This window comes from Camarhynchus parvulus, chromosome 7 (genome assembly GCF_901933205.1).
Source record: "Camarhynchus parvulus chromosome 7, STF_HiC, whole genome shotgun sequence".
Lineage (NCBI taxonomy): Eukaryota > Metazoa > Chordata > Aves > Passeriformes > Thraupidae > Camarhynchus > Camarhynchus parvulus.
The window spans coordinates 15,049,912-15,067,793 of NC_044577.1; the positions used below are offsets into that span (position 1 = coordinate 15,049,912).

Here is a 17,882-nt window from a genome sequence, read left to right on the forward strand (position 1 = left end):
TCCTCAGATGGAGGAAACTGGCTGCAATTTACTGATTTATTATTCTACCCTAAAATAAAATATAAATTTTGAAAGCTGATATTGTGTTATTTGATAAAAAACAGTGCTTTCTGCAAGAAGAATACTGTCTATTGGCTCCAAAGGAAGGTGGCTGAAAATACAACCCTGACAAAGCATTGACTCTACCAGTCTCTGATAAGTAGTTTATCAGAAATGCTTATCGCTCAGGAATTTAAAAAAAAACCAAAAAAAACCACAAATGCGCTCCAGAATGGAATAAAAAAAGTGAAAACTTACGAAATATATTTGTTTACGCATTTCTATGTGTTTTCAATTTTGGACAGACCAAAATTAAACATTTGTGATTAATACCACATTTCTGGAAAGCAAGAAGTAAAATGGACAGGCTTGTTGCAGTGAGCTCATGGAAGCTAATCTCTCTTGTTAGCCCCTAGGGAACGAAGAACTAGAGGCCTCCCACTCTGCTTCTTCCCTGATTGTTTTTTGTGAAAAAAAGGGATTTAGGGTGCTTTGCCTCACTAGTTGCATCACTAGTGAAAAACTGCAGAGGGTGCTGACCCACATGGGAAGCAGGGTAGAAAATTCCACTTCAACTTACCCACAGGTTTGGAAACCATCAAAAAGAACTCAGTTTTGAGAAAACAATGACACTTCTGGGTTTTGTTTTGATGGCTCTCAGTACACCATTGTATGTGTGTGTGCATATATGTTTGTGTATACACCATTTACCTTTGTAGGTTTACACAAGAGCTATCCAAACTGAAATATCTTAGTATATATATCTTCTAAAGTAAGCATTCGTGTTCATGCAATTCATGAAAATAAATTGTGCTCATGTATGCAAATAGATAGTTTGAAAAATACTTGAGTAATATTTGAAATATGGTGCTAGAATCAGAAAGCACCCTGGGTTTTCTCCTGATGAAATTCTGTTCTTACAGAACTTCTGGAGAAGTCATTTGCTCTTTTAAACAAAAGCCATGACCTAACTCAATTCATAGAAGAATTCAAATGTGAGGGGCCAAATGCAAATCCAGAGCTGATTCAAGGAGCCCACAGCAGCTGCTTGAAGATTGACAATCTCCTTGAGATGCTGCAGGACAGGAGGCGGCAGCTGGACAAATTCCTCAGACATCAGCGCCAAGGGCTGGAGCAGGTTCTGCAAATTTGTTTGTGGCACCAACAGGAGACCGAGGTAACACATACAATATCAAGGGAAATCACAGTATAGAAAACAGCCTAGCAACTGTTTTACAGAACAAACAGAGAAGGAGCTTAAATATATTTATTAGGCTTGTATTTCTGGGCCACTTCTGTTTGGAGAAATCCTAACTTTTGAATGTTTGACTGATATTAATGGGAGCTAAGAGGATACATAGAAAGCAGAGTAATGGAGACATGCTCTGCTGTATTGAATCTAAGAGTAGCTTTTTGCTGTTTGTGTTGCTTCTGTTATGCTAGGCGCAACTGTGTAGCCTAGAAGGATGCACAATCTATGTGCTGTTTATCCCTTACTACCAAGTTATGAAATACTGAAAATGCAACATCTCCCTTTGATCTCTAACTGGAATGTGATGATCTGATTGTCATGATTGTAACATATTTCTTTTTCAGAATTTTCCATGTGTGAAAGCATATTTATTTTACATAGATTCCTTTATGGAAGTGTCAACAGCACATTTTCTGATATCTCTTTCATTAATGAAAATCAAAGGCAGATGGGCCTATTTTATGCATAATTACTTATTTTGGAAGAAGAAAGTAATCTAGTCAATAATTATTGTAAACGAAAGATAAAATCTGATTCTTGAAAAACAGGAGTGATTTTAGATTTCAGTCAATCAAGGAAAACCATACTTTCAGCAAAAGGTATCACTGAATGTGAAATTTTGTGGGTTTCTTGCTTATAAAGCAAGAATTCTCAGCCATTCCTTCAGAGCTAAGTTAGGACAATGAAATCACTCAGAGGTATTAGCTGTAGTGGAAGCCAACTGATTAAACTCACTGTAATGGAAAGGAATATTGCCAAGTAGTAAAGGGGTGAACGCTTTGCTACAACTGGGTTAAAAAATTACTTCTTCCTCTGCCTAACATTACAGAATTACTGGTTTGTTTTGCTAAACAGATACATGATAAACCCCCCCTAGCCCTAATTCGTAAATAAATTTTTATTTCCCTTTTAGCACAGTTTTTATTGTCCACTCAATTTATTTGTTTTTTGATGAATCCATTGTAAATATTCTGTGAAAATGTGCTTCCAGGAAAAATGTTTCAGTCACTAAGTACACATCTGGAGGATATACTCGAGAATGAAGGCTTAGTATTAAAATAATTTCCTTACTTCCCGTGATCTCTTGGACTCATAATGTGAACATTTTTTATGTGTAACTGAAAATACTTCCAACGTGTTTTAAAGATTTTTTCGTTTTTCAGAATTGCTGAAATTTATTAATAATAGCACGATTCTACTTAAACAGATTAAACAATAACAACAAAAAAATCTCTAGTGGGCTATTAAAATCTGCAGTACCTAGAGTACAGAAATTCTTAGTATGCTGACTATGATCTAAGTATAGTGGTGACTTTCCTGACTGGAAATATTGGAGGAAGTGTTCCTGATACCAATAACTAATTCTGGATACTATTTTAAAATGTGGAGCTTCACTCAGGAATTCTTGCCATGTGTTGTTTACAAAGAAAGTGAGGGGTGCCTACAATGAATCAAGCAGATATAAATGCAAGTAATTCTGTGGAATTGAGAAGATTTAATTGTATACTGCATATGTTTGCTGCACATACTTGCTAAAGAGGTTTGTAAGATGTAATAAATCTGTAAATCTACATAAGATTATTCTACGCAATAGTATCCCATTATCTTTACTGGGTTTTCCAGCCTAGGGATGGAGAGGTTCTATTAGGTTAGAAGTACTCAGATCTGTAGTATTTCACTGTATGCAAGTATTTAAGTTACTCTATGTCAAGGGAGGATGTACGATATCTTTATAGCATCAAAACACATGCATTTATTCTATACATAGCTATAACCTGATTCTTCTTTTATGGTGTTAATTTACAATCTGGTCGTACTTGACAAATACACTTTTGTCTGTTTTGTCATATATATCCACTATGTGCTTGCTTTGGTATTAGTCCTTTCCTTCTGCATTTGTTACGACACAAATGTAAGCGTTCAAATAGAAGCATGAACGTAAGGAATGAATAAATGAAAGGAATGAAAACGTGGGCTGTTTTTTTAAATTAAACTGCCTTGTACATATTTTTTTAAATGGACAATAACTTCTCAACCTTCTCACTGAGTTATTTTCATTATTTATTTAGGTAACATCTTGGTATAAGAAGAACATCAGAGATTACTTTCAGAAGCAAAACTTGGGCTCATCACTATTGGAAAATGAAGAGTTACTTCAGGAACTTGAAGAAATGGAAGTCAAAGTGAAAGTAAGAAATACCATAATTGGTTGGTGAAGCAACTTTAAAAATGAGTAGCAAAACATGAACTTGGGCATTGAACAATTATGTATCGGAGTATACATTTTCTAATGTACATTAGATATATATCTCTATATGTCTAAATTATTTTAGTAATTTTACTTCTTTTAATGCAAGGCCTCCATGTTCCTCAGATTTTTTTTTTCATTTAAAATTTTAAAAGCTACCCATAAGTTATAAGAAGAATAACCCTTGATGTTGTTTAGTAGGTTTTTCAATTTAGTGATCAAGTTCCACACTGGTAATTTACATGTAAAATCCTGTGGTGAAAAATAAAGAAAAGGAATTTTATTAGAATTTTAACAAATTTTAATGTTTATAAAGGACAAAACCCCAGCCATTTCTACCATAATCATTGTCAGTGAACTGAGTACATGACCAAAAGAGGTATTTGTCCATTTAGTTATTGTGATTAAAAGTAATTGAAAATGCTACTTTCATAGTTTTCAGTTTTCCAGTGACTAAATCTGTTACTGCCACTCATAAAAACAAGATGAGATTAAAGAAAATGTTGCTGTAAGAAGAAAGAATCTTAGTATGAAATAAATTGCCTATATTGAGAACATTTTTTAGGTAACTGAATTGTGCCATAATCAGGTAAGTGCTGTTGCTGGGTCAGGACCATTCCCCAGGATATCATTTTATCCAATTGAATTTAGATAACCCGGATGACCGAGGAGGCCTTTTTCATCCAGAAACTATTCCAATAGAGTTAAATGCATTTTAAAAGGTTATTGTGTTGATAGTAAAAGGCTTCTGATTGTTCACAGATCTGTTTCCTTGTAAGCTTTGTAGTTAAATGTCACATGTATGCCTGTTTGCATAATTAACAGGAAACTGCCTCAAGGCTGTCATGTAAACACAATACAATAATATTTCTAATACTTCTCCAAGCAGCATGTCAAAAAATACTTTTTTTTATTTAAGAGAAGATGAGCATGTAAAGATAAATACTTCTGAACAGACCTTTGACACAAGAAAAACAAATAAACCAGTAAATAAGTACACTGTGGAGTGTTTTCAGAGAGAGAGAGACACAACAACAGGTGTTCCATAGCACTGCTGAATTTTAACCAAATAATCATTAATCTTCCCCACATTTCGTTTTCACAGGCTATTCTTGTAATTTGCTGTCTGAATTATAATTTAGGGTGCAAGTGCAGAAAGGAAAACAACACGCATTTTCATTTTGTATAATAATATTTTCATGGTTGAGTATCTAGGAAATAACTTATAATAATAACAATTATTACAATTTCACCTAAAAAATTTTTCTCCCATACATTATGTACTAGATAATTCATATAATTTTTAATTAATTGCCTTTTTTAATGAGGTAATTTTAAAATGTTTAGCATTAAACAATTTTGTTATGCATCTATGTGAATTATGATTTCAAGCATCTTATCTTCAAGACTTCTGCATTTCTTACTACCAGCATGTTCTAGCAGAGGGAAATTAAATTCTTGAAGGGAATACTACTGAGCATGTTCGTTTTGCTTATGATGTGCAGAAGAGTGGCCAGGTTGAAACTGCATGCTTTGAGAAAGCTTTGAGTTATAGGCATTGGTTTTTGCAGCGCTGAGCTGCAGATGTTGAAAACAGAATAAAGGAGGTACCTGTTCCAAAATAACACAAATAAACCTTTTCAAGTAACATTTCATATGTGTGCTGTAGCTCAGAGCAAAATGTTTTGTGTGCTAGATATGCATAGCAAGTTTAATGTTGGAAAAGCAGAAATTTTTTTAAAGTGGTAATTTCCGATGTCTGAGCTGTTTCACACAAAGTGTTTATCTACATGTATTGTTGTGTTAGGTTGAGCAAGATAAATGGTTTTTTAAATTGTTCAGAGGCCAGCCTAAGAGGGATTTACAGGCCTAGCATCTAATTTATGGGACTGGGCTGAGAGGAGAAAGAAGAATGATTCAATATTATTATTATTTTCTCAAGCTGGTGTCTTATGGTGAATTTCACCTTGCTAAGAGGTAAAACCCATAAAAACATTATCACAATTTCGTAAAATTATCAAGACCAAAAACAAACCCAAGAAATCATAAGTGGGGAAAAAAGCCCTCAACCCTCACAGACTTTAAAAGAATCCTCCTGCGGCCATTCCTGCAGGGACTTTCCCAACTCCCCCTACCCCAAGATTTGAGAGAAGAGGCACATTTAGGAGCTCATGTTCCAGTAAGGGTGTGCTGGCACTGGTTACCTGCTTGCTGTTACATTTCTATGCAGTTTGGAGGTGCTTGACATGGTAAAGAAGAACTGCTAGCACCACTTTGTGGCCAAATAATTTTTAACATATCTCAGCAATTTTCTGGGGGGTGGCAGACTTTGAATTATTTTTGTTCTTTCTGCTTGTTGATTTTATCTCACTGTTAAATACACAGCTACAGCCATTCACTGAACAATGTGAATTGTTCAAAAGACACATCATATGGTAATGGTCATAGCAGCTCACAACCCCCTGTGGTTTTATTAGTGCCCACTACTTCTTTTGTAATTTTATTATAATAATATAATATGATTATATTGATATTTATACTGCAATGTAGCTCCTGAAGGTGAAAGCCTTTTGAATATTCACAAGGACTAAATTATCAATGCACTGATGTATGCAATGAACAAATGACAGGCAGATTTGGGGCTCAGAAAAAGTTCAGTTGTGGACATTTTTGCATATGAGAGAATAAGGTAATTTAGCACACATTCTGAAAAAAATACACGCTTTTATGTTTAAATGACTTATGTTTTAAATGCTGCTTTATCTAATATATGGATCATGATCTGAAGTCAAATAAATGTGCTTCAAAGTTTTCTAAGCTTAAGCCTAGAATATTACAGTAAAAAAACTTTCATACAGCTTCTCAGGTTTTGATTCAAAGTCCAGAAGTTTTATTGTATGGACAAGAAAAGTCAATTTATGCCACAATAATTGTTTAATAACAAGATAAATTTTTAGATATTTCTGCATTTTTCCCCCCAGACTTGTGCTGAATATTTTAGAAGGCAGAAAATCTTCAAGACTTTTAATTAAAGTTACAATATTTTTAATTCATCAGTTTTAACACTCTTGAAAAATACCTGTTTAATCAAAGAACCTAAAAGGACTAATTTTTCTTGCCAAATGGAACAGTGAAAGCAAGTTTTTAAGACTTACTAGTGTGAGGAAAAGAATAGTGGTAAGAGCTAAGGAGGCACATTCAACATGTATTTAATGTGTCAGAGCAATCCACAAGCATCTCCTGGTAAATTGAAAAGTCAACGTAAGAGTAGGCTGTGTGGTCCTTTCAAGGAAAATGAGTAAGAAATATGTAAGTGCTGACTGGCAGATTGTTATGAATTTAGCATGTTGAGGTCTGAAGAACAGAAGAAGCTAACTAAGATTTTTCCACTGATTTTTTTATGTCCTGTTGATGGAAAGCCTAGGCTTTTTATGTGTCGAAACATTTCCTTATAAATAGAAAGCTGAAAATGAAGTTGTCACTAGCTGTTTTATAAAAAATTTAACCAAGTTTGATGAGTGTTTAAACAGGATAGCAAATGAGTCTAACCAAATTTAATACCCTCAGAGAATGTGCAAGGTTGTAATGTTTGTGGAATATTTTAAAATATAAATTACTATAATAAATTGGGATTTTGAGCTTGTGTGAAAACTTAGAGAAGAGCCTTGCCTCAATATAAACAAGGCAGAGTTTAATATCTGCTTTTAGATCACCTAAAAGCTGCTATTGGGCATCCTGTACCAAACCAATTTATGAATTTTTTTACAATGAAATACTCTTACATGGAATAATTTCACTGTAAGTTGACTCATTTTCTTATAACTATAATTCTTATAATTCTCACTGCCACTAGAAATGTTCATGATCAGATAAGACAGAGATATTTTTTGAGTGGACTTAAGATTTTGTGTAGGAAATCAGGGAAACTGTACAATGGAGAATGCCAAGGATGATGGCACAACCTGCTGTAAGGGAGGGTCATTTGATTGAAGTGATAACCAGACATCTCTTAGCAGAAGCTCTCTCACTACAACCTGCTATTATCTAAGCAATATTTTGATTTCTTCTTGATTAAATAGGTGGGCTGGAGGGCTGCTTGCCATGAAAGTGTTGTCTTATCAGGAGGTTTCTTGTCTTTGTTATCCTGACCATTTTCCCCAGCAGACACCTCAGTAAATGCTGCTCCTGCCTGTGAAACTGTGTCAGAGAATGTAGAATGCCACTGCTGGAAACTCTTGTCACTAAAACCGTTATTTGCTGGGAAGCCCCTCCTAGTAGAAATACTGCATTAAATAATGATATATTTCATGCCTATAACAATACTTATTTTCCAATGCTTATATTATTACCACACAGTATATTATTTTTCTATGTGTAATTGACTAAAGTGGAATTTTTACCACTAGGAATGGAATTACACTGTGGAACAATTGGAAGGTGAAGCATTTAGGATCTTGCTTTCAGAGGACTATACAGAAAAAGAACATCTAAAACTTTCAAATCAGAAAATCTGTCTGTTGCAAGAAGAAGTGTGCTTCCATATGGAAGAAAGGAAAGCCCTTCTGCAAGAGGCCAATGACTTTTTTCATGCTGCTGGCAAGGTAGGTAAGAAACCAAGTGTGTAATAATAACCTGGCAATGAAACTATTAGTGTGCTCTTGAAGGCTGGTGGATGTGGGTTTATGCAAACAGTAGGCTAAGCAATTTGAAGTAAAAAATTACAAATCAAATTACCCATTTCATAATAATTTTTGCCTCAAACTTCTATCTGAAATGCCAAATCCATTCAAAAATGTATTCTCTTTTTTATTGCCTTTAAGTATATCAAGTTCTTGATTTCAAAATAAGGCATTTGGGAAATATTTTTTGCCAAGAATTGGGCTTTAAGATTGTTTTCTGGGGACATCCAGAAATGGTCTTGTATTTTTTTTCAGGTTTATTTTTTTGAGATCATTTATGGAAGTTTTAAAAACATAATTTCCAAGGATAGTTCCAACAACAAAAATATTGATAACATATGCTTTTATTTTTCTCTTCAGGTACTTGATGGTCTTGAAAGTATTGAGAATTACCATAAAATCTCTATTTCAGAAGGCTTACATTTACCTATATTGACACTGAAGTACAAGGAATTGCAGGAAGCAATTAAAGGTTGTACAGCAACTGCCATGCAGAAGGGACGAACTTTAGTTAACAAAGCAGATTCTCACAGGTATTAACATAAGTTTCTGATGAAGCTAAAGTAATGAAAAAACTTATTTTGAACATGTCAGTTTTACAAAAATTCTTATGACGGATATAAATTTAAGTAAGAAATAACTTGATGGGTAGGGAGAGGGGGTTAATATCAAAACTTCAGTTCTTAATTGTATGAGGTAACTTCTTTGCAACATAAAGAGGAAGGCCTCAAGTATTCAGGTTCTGAATTGTTCCACTGATATTATGGTTTAAGTTATAATGCAAGCCACTGTTTTGTAGATTGGTGGAGGTTTTTCCTCCCATTTAAACAACACCCTTAAGGAGAGGTTGACTTAGAATGCATATGACATTCTTTTTTCAGCTACTGTACAAACGCTTTAATATTTTAGAGTCTAAAGAAAACATTCTTTTTAGAGTAGAACTGGCATGCCATATATTTTCTCTTTTGAGTTCTTCCATTTGTCATTTTAGTTTTCAGCTGGTGTAGCTAGAGTGAAAAGGGAAATGAGCTATTTCTCAGTGAATCAGACTATGTGTCTTGTGATTAATGTATCTGTCTTGTGAATCTACCTTAGGCACCGGTGACAAATTATTTGTTTGGAAATTTAATTTCTGTGTTTTACTAATTAACAATTTTATTTGGATTAATTTTAATATTTTTCTTGGTTATTTTTCTTTTAAGGGTAGCAGTATAAAATTCATAAGTTACTCATCATACAAATCAACAGAATGAGTATTGGGGTTTTTAAAATTATAATAATCCTCTATGTGCAGCAAAAAAAGATAAATAAATGACAGTTCTACTTTTCTATATTAGCTCTTGGGTGGCAGGAATTCAGAAAATGATGGAATATGTTCAAAAAAAAGTAGATCAACTAAACAGCCAATGTCCAGATTATGAAGAATTTACTTTGAAGAAACAACAATGGATTGCCTCACTTGAAGATCATCTGAGTAAGGTACATCATAGATTCATAGACTGCTTTGGGTTTGAAAGGTACCTTAAAGAACATCTCATTCCAACCCATCTGCCATGGGCAAGGACACCTTCCTCTAGACCATGTGGCCCAAAGCCCCATCCAGCCTGGCCTTGGATGCTCCTATGGACAGGCAGACACAGCTTCTCTGGGTAACCTGTGCCAGTGTCTTACCACCCTCATAGTGAAGAATTTCTTCCATGTATCTAATCTAGACCTACCTGGTTTCAGTTTTAAGCCATTATCCCTTGTCTGTCACTCCAAGTCACCCTTGACCTTTCTTATAGGCCCCTTTAGGTACTGCAAGGGTCTCCTATAAAGTCTTCCCAGAGTCTCCTGCTCTCCAGGCTGAACAACTGCAGCTCTCTCAGGCTGTCACCATAGGAGAGGTGCTCCAGCATTCTGATCATCTTTGTGATGGTTATTATCATCATTGTAGCACAACTTCTTAGTGCATTCATGAATACTGCATTGTATTTCCATAATTTAGCTATAGTGAATATTGAAGCTGAATCAAATAATAAGAGTCTTTGAGAGAGCACGGTTGTAGTTAAAATGCTCTTATCAACACAAAGGAACCAAAAGCTGTTCTGAAAAAAATGAGCTGTTTCCACAAGAACATTTTACCAGTGATGTTCAATTAAGCATGGATTTGCTTGGATAATGAACTATTACAATTTGTTCTTTTGGAAAAGAAGTGAGCAATCAGTCCTGTGATCCATAAGAAGGTTTCATAGACTGCTTCTGTCTTTTGTTTTATGTGGCTGAAGATAAAAATAAAAGTGTGGCAAAAATTGATGTTTAATAAGCATGGTGATTGAACCACAGCAAATTTTCGCTAAATCTGAAGGAGACTAGATTCTATTCACTATAAAAACTCCTTTTGTTAATTAAGGTATTGATGCATCAAGGACATGACAGCCTTCTTTAAATGGTTGAATGTCATATAGTACTACAGACCTTTTAAATGACTTGTTAGAGATGGAATAGACAAATAGCACCTAAATAAGTTTCCATGTGTAAATTCAAATTTAAAAAATATAGTCTTTCAGCAAGGTTCATATGAAGGAAACCAAGAGTATAGATGAGAAAAGTAAATCAAATTTAATGACTGAATAATTAAGTCTGCAATCTGATATTTTGTATTTGCATGATGATTATAATGAACCATTATCAATCAAATGTGAATTTAATTTGCTACAAATTGGCCCTCTTCCAGACCATGTATGTGTATAGAAATGGTGTCACTATCATGTTGTGAATCTTAACCTAAAAGTTAAATTATGAAGGCAAATTCACTTAAAAATAAACCTTAATTTGAACATAAGGTTTCAATGTGCCGTGTGTTCTAATCACTTTGTTCCCAGCCTTGCATTACAGAATATTGTGTCATTGCAGTGAAGAGTGCTTATTGCTATATTGCTACCAAGCAATTCACTTAAATCCCCACTCTCTAAAGCAAAGTATCCCAAGGAATCTGGTGCCAAATTCAATTGTGCTTCAGCCTCATATAATAAAGTTGGAACCTCAATAAGCAGACAGTTCTTAAGAAAAATGTTAAATGTAAATTCACATGTCTAATAATAACCTTGTATGTTGTGTCTGGTGTCATCCGCCTGTGCTCTTCATAATCTGTTTTATTATTATAGTGCATATCTTAGTGACAGTGGAAGGGAATTCTGCACATGTATCTGCACAAAAATAGGTCTCTTGCCCTGTCAGAGAAGCTTTAAATGTACTTTCTGGAAAAATCCTGGAACAGAATCAAAGTATTTGTGCCAGGGCTATAATAGCAAGATTATAATGCAGTTGTGCCATATTGAAATCACAAGTCTCAGATATTTAGGGTAAAGGAAAGCACTGCCAGTAAAATGAGAGCAAACAAGAAGGGTTTTTGATCATGCCTGTTGAAGAAATAGTAGTCTTCTTTTATATTGTAATTCCCATCTTTCTCTGAGTATACATGATATTAAAGTTTCACCTTTTCTTAATTTCTTTTCTCCATCCCGCCATTTGGGATTGAGGAGTGCGTGTGAGCAGCTGTGTGGCACAGTTGTCATTTGGGTTTAAACCACAACATTATGCCTAGAAACATAATCTACGCACCAACAGAAAAGTGTTACCTCATTTTTTTCTATATAAAGTGATATTTTATACTGGTTTATGATGTCTACTTATATAAATTAACCATGTGAATAATACTTTGAAATAAAGGTGTCGCAATCAATTAAAAAGCTCGCCCCAATGCTCGCAGTTGGAATGGAGATTGGCTCGTATTTGTGTGAGTCAGAAAGAGTTTTGAACAAGCACTTCGAACTGGCTAAACAAACAAAGGTAAAAAAACCTTTCAGTCATGTTAAGTGCTTTTAGAAACAAATGCGTCCTGTATGTAATTCTAAATAATGTGAGAGCCTGAGAGTTTCTTGTAAAGAAAATAGGTCTATGGTTTGTTTTAAAACTGTAGTTAACGAAAAAATAGATAACATTGCAGTCATTAAATCACTGGTTTTCTTCACTGTCTCTATCTCACTGTGTGATTTGTTACTGCCTCAGGATCCTCGTACCAACTCTCAATAGAAAGATTCTTCAAATGTGGATTGCTACTCCTACATAAGGCACCAGGTTTAATAATTGTCTAGACAGTCAGAGAAAAACCACCTTGTGGTTTATTGTGCCAAATATAAGGGATGAACTGGCAAAAAGAAACAAGTAGTTCCCATTTAGAGAAGCTGTGAAGGGGGCTGTAAAGAGATCCAATGGTCATGTTGGGAGTGCCGCCATTTGATGTGAGCCCTGCAGCACTCAGCTCTGTCACACGTGAGGCTATTTTTAGGTCACACCCAGGGCCTTTCCCACTCCCATAGCAACCCTGCAGTATCTGGAAGGGGGTTAAAACCACTTGAATCCCTTCCACAGCCTTGGCATAGGTGCATATTTCAGCCTAAGCTGAACAACATGGGAGTGTGTATTTTAGGAGTATCCTATGTATTTTCAGTACTTGAAATTCCATTACTCCTGCAGAGCTCTTTTTTTGTTTCAGGCAACAGCTTATGGGGTCCAAGGGATGGATCTGTATGGTACCTGTGGAAATAAAATTTATTTTAAAACAATTCTGGAGAGCACATTGTAAAAATATTAAAATCTCAGCAGATAAGCAGGAACATATTTTTGTTCCTCAAGACTTAATAATAGTTTTAAGTGTCTTTTCTGCCAAATTTTTGCATGTCAGGGTGTTACTTTTGTTTGCTGCAGTGTCTACTTCACCCTGGCAGATATATATATGAATACATGCTTAAAACTATATACCTCTTCTAACTATTCCTTCTGGGGACTGTGATATGCTAGCTTTCAAAATAGCTATTTCAATAACTACACCTATCATTTTTAGGAAAGAAATGGGTATTTCTATGACTTAGTTTCCAGTGTGAGCTCTTCTTCAAACAAGTAATTAAATTATACATAAAAAAGCAATCCTAATGAAAATTAACAATGTGATATCAATATTCACAAGTCCTTTCCAGTCATTATACATTTTTTTCTGTGCTTTTGCCTTCAAAGGAAACTTCATGTGAACTGAAAGCAGCTGAGGGAATCATCAAAAATATGGAAGAGTTGGAACCTGAACAGGTGGCAGCTTTTACTAGCAGAGCTGACTTTCTGAATAAAGAGCTGAAAAAAATTGAAAAAAATATTAGTTCAAAGCTAGAAATTCTAGAAACTTATGTGGCCTTTTTACAGTCAGCTGTAGAGGTATGGATTACTTATTTATTCTCTGTCTAGACTGAAAATCTTACAATTGAAAAATTTTCATCCACTGTAGGAAGGATTGTAGTTGACTTAGATTTTTCTCCTCTGCATATGTGCACTCTCATTAAATACATGATAAAAATGCTTCTATATAGGTATTCTGAATATTAAATTTACTGATTTGCTTCATATAACTTTTTAAAATGTCCTAGGATATGTTCATAGGGATCTTTATTGCTGTCTTACACTACTTCCACTAGCATGCTAATTCATATGATTGTATTTAAAAATGAAATAAAAACCAGCTCTTGCTCAAATCATAATCAATTCAATACCAAAATAATATTGGTAGCTGTGATAATGGTGTCCAGGATAGTTAATTTTCATTTTGATTTGGATTCCATTTTAAGATTCTACAATATGGTAGCTGTTCTTTAATATTTAGAAAGAAATTGAGGATGGAATGGAATCTGTCAGATAAAATTAGCCATAGGATTTATTTATTGCATGATAAACTACAAAAAATATTGTATTACAACTACTTCTGATTATTGCTAACTTCAGTTACTTCATATTAAGCAGATCAGTGAAAATCAGTGCATATATATACTGGTAAATAAAATCCATGTAAGGATATGTGATAGAAATTGAGCTAATTGCTGCTACCTATCTGCTTGCCATCTACTGGTTGGCAAGTTATTTAAAATTATTTTATTATTTGATGTTTGTAAATATTTTAGGGACTCATAGATCTTAAAATTAAGAGAAGATTCAGAGGGGACTCTTCAAATTTTTCATATCTCTATATCTTCTGATTATAGCACCTCAAGTTTTGGCTTGCTTTTTGATACTCATTTAATGTCTTTCTATAGGTGAATGATGATATTAAAAATCTGAAGGAATTCTATAATTCAAAACCCCTACCAACAAGCAGAGAGACTGAAAGTAAAATTGAAATAGAGTCAGCTAATACTCAGTGGCAAAATACTATAAAGAAGACTTTTTCCACCGAAAATATGGGTTGCTGTTTTCTTAATTTAGTACATGTGGTGAGTATGTGAGTATGATCTGATAAACCATTTTGAATATTTTATACTTGCCTGTGATGAGGTCCAATCCTAGTTCTGTACCTGATGGATTGTGTACCTAGTTTTAAAGGGGTTAATATATACTGCTGATGTATACTTGCAGAAGAAGAAAGTATTTGAGTGCTTATGGTAAAATAAAAAGTTTTGTGGTTAGCAATGACAGAGCCCTTAATGACCCAGTCCATGCATAAAAATGTAATACGTGCTCCTATCTGTTTGTTTCATGTTGGAAAGCAGCATATACTGAAGCACAATATTAAGTTTATTTTACTTCCACTAAGAGGCAGGGAGTCTTTACTGACTGAGTGTGTGGATTCTTCTAAAAAATGGATGTAGGAGCTACTTCCTTGCAGACAATCTTTCCCAGTGTCTTCACATTCTATCCAACAGCTACACTGCCTAGGCATCCCTGTTTAATTTTCCAACAACACTTCGTGAGGTGATCGTTGGAGCTGTGCAGTCATTCCCTAAGCTACACCTCCTCAAGTAATCCAAATTAATGAGGTCAGCCTGAATACCCAGCTGTTCTTTCTGCTTTTATAGGACACACTAGGGAGCAGTTAGACATTAAGCTGGGAAGGAGGAGGTGGTGTTGGTAAACTACAGCAGGATACCAGGTGCATTGGAAAAGCCAGCTGAGGGAGGGAAGGTGCTCAGGCTGTTAGCGTGGCTGCAGGGTGTGTCCCTGCTGGGTGCTGCTAAGCAAAGGTAAGACAGTCACAGTAATGGCAAAGTCACTTAAAACCTTCACACATCTTCAGACATTACCTCCCTAAATTCCTGGATATGTGTTGTCACCATATTTTCTACTACCCTGTTCCTATGATATTCCCAGATTGTAGCTTTTAAATATCTGGAAGATATGGATCATACCAGTAATTTACAAAACAACTTCTCTTAGAAAAAAAAAATTAAATGGGAAAATGGCATTACCCAGTTTTCTGATATTTCTCATAGAAGTTCTACTGAAAAGAGGTAAAAATATCAAATATTCAAATACTCAACACTTTAACCCCCCTGTGCTTCAGTGCTGCTTTGTTTATCAACACTGAAGAGTGGTCTTTTCTTCACCTACTTTTTCTAGTTGCTATTTATTCTCCAAAAGGTCATTTTGGGTAGTTCTGTTTAGTCAGAAATTCTTTTATTCTGTCTGAGTGTGAAGCAGACATCAGATGGCAATAATTCAGTCATTACTGACCTATTCTATACTTTAAACTCCAGCTTTATATATGTCCTGACTTTAAAAATTCTGTCATTCTGTGCCTATTTCTAAACAATATTAAGGGAAAAGTGTATTTAAGAGTATACATTTTTTTAAAGTTACACTAGAATAGTTGAGGTTTTTTTAAGCTTTGTTTAAAATTATGAGGTTTTAATTGTATGTTATAAAAATATGTGTGGAAAAAAATGTGTCTGTTTATTTGCCAGGTAAATGAGAGGTTAATATTAGAAGTAGAAAAATCAATAAAGGTAACAGAAGATATCATTATTAACCTGAATAAAGAAAGGAAACAGCTGACTGATCTTTGGGCAATCTGGAATTTTAAAATTACTCAAGTAAAACCCATCAAGCAACAATGCCAGATATTTAAAGAACAACTAAAAATTGTAAGTAAAATAGCTATCAAGAAAGCAACTGTGGCAAATATTTCTAGATTGTAATTAACTTGTCTGTGGCTCCCTCATAAACTATTATAGGTATTATTTAAAAAAGAGTGATGATCACTAAGATATAATTCTTGTTCATAGTCTGTTCTCTGTTACGTCAGTCAGTCAACAGGAACCATTAAATATTTTTGATTTTTTTCCCTTCCTCAAATGCATAGAAGTCCAAGTCTCCATTTCCAATTCTAAGTTTTAATGGAGTTTAATCAATGCTTTACCAGCAGTGATTTTTTTATTCTTTTTAAAAGCACCATTTTTTTGAGACTGAAGAGCTGCTGAACCAAACTTTGTCCTAACCGTTACTAAACTGAAGTCCAACCAGGTTCCTGCGGAAGGAGGATTGAAACCTTCTTGGCACAGGATATTCAGTGTTCCTTAAAAGAAACACTAGCTGGGCTAGTAGCAGAACCAGAAACAGCAGCTAGGCTTGTAGCTGCTGTATCTCTAGTGCAACTCAGCAGTACACCAGCACATCTCTTATCTCAGAAATCCTGTGTCTGTGGTCCTGCAGTCCTGGCATCTGAGTCGCTTTTTCATGCTGTCTTAAAGATATCTTATCAGCCTTGTCACTCGGAAGGTTTGCAACAGAGAGGCTTTACAGACAGCATTTGGATGCCTGGTTTGAGAAAGATTTTGTTACAAATTTAGCTTTGACTTTAAATTTTGGGGTTTTTTTAATTTATTGTCATTAGAAGTGCTCAACTTTTTGATTCTCTTTTAGACTACCCGTGGATTAGAGATTCTTCAAGAGGCCCTCCAGCTTGCAGTACCAGTTGACCTTGGAAGTGACATTTTAATTATTTTGGAACTACAGAAAAAGCTGAACCAAATGAAACCACACTATGAGGTGAGAAACCTCATAGTGGTGTGAAGGGTACATCAAAATCTCTTTTTGGTCCCATGAAGATCCACATCCTCATTGACACCAGACACTCTGTCTGGGGTTGAAGTGTTTTATGTTTTACAACAGTTTTCCAGGAGGAAGTGTTTGTGTGTGTTTACAATGTAGAGGCAAAGAGATTTTGCCTTCAGTGTCCAGAGAATGCATTGTGCTGTCTTAGCTGTGTATTCAAGGGACACACAAGCACTGGGGTGGTGGAAGTACGAGGAAAGCATCAGCTCCAAGCTTTTGAATTTACAGCAAGTCAGAGGCTGAGGTACATCATAGTGGCCTTTCTGCCTCCTGTGAATACTGTCTCTGGGTTTGAGCCATTCACTCTGCCACTGCCCTTTAATTATGTTTGACTTGTTTTCATGCAAGGCTGGGTGGTAGCTGAGATTCATACCTACCAAAAATTACAGAATGTAGTGTTTTGAAGTGCAGGGCATTGACTTCTCCCCTAGGCAATTTGCCATTGTTAGGTGGTTATTTCATCAAATGTAAAGGAAAAATTGCAGTGTTTGTGCAAATTGAGTAACTTCTCTGATTTTTGTTAGCAACTGAATGCTGAGCTTGAGTACCTGATCAAATTACTGGAATTACCAAGCCAGAAAGGATTTCCTGTGAAAGAGAATTCTGAGAGAATAAGTGAGCTTATTCATTTCCACCAAGCAGTAAAGGATGCAATGACAGAATATGATGAGATTTTCAGCAAGACAGTAAAATTCCATCACATTAAAAAAGAAGTGAGTATAACAGTTTAAAACATACATTCTTTCCACTGTAG

General features: G+C 35.0%; 1 protein-coding gene across 1 annotated transcript in view; it reads left to right on the forward strand.

The window, feature by feature from the left end:
• CCDC141 (coiled-coil domain containing 141) overlaps positions 1 to 17,882 on the forward strand; it is a 53,178-nt gene that overhangs the window by 17,040 nt on the left and 18,256 nt on the right. The window contains exons 6-16 of the mRNA XM_030952376.1: positions 963 to 1,216; positions 3,361 to 3,480; positions 7,946 to 8,140; positions 8,579 to 8,751; positions 9,556 to 9,697; positions 11,930 to 12,049; positions 13,274 to 13,465; positions 14,335 to 14,511; positions 15,979 to 16,158; positions 16,937 to 17,062; positions 17,653 to 17,841. Coding sequence (XP_030808236.1) covers positions 963 to 1,216; positions 3,361 to 3,480; positions 7,946 to 8,140; positions 8,579 to 8,751; positions 9,556 to 9,697; positions 11,930 to 12,049; positions 13,274 to 13,465; positions 14,335 to 14,511; positions 15,979 to 16,158; positions 16,937 to 17,062; positions 17,653 to 17,841 — 1,868 coding nt within the window. The remainder of the gene's footprint in view (positions 1 to 962; positions 1,217 to 3,360; positions 3,481 to 7,945; positions 8,141 to 8,578; positions 8,752 to 9,555; positions 9,698 to 11,929; positions 12,050 to 13,273; positions 13,466 to 14,334; positions 14,512 to 15,978; positions 16,159 to 16,936; positions 17,063 to 17,652; positions 17,842 to 17,882) is intronic.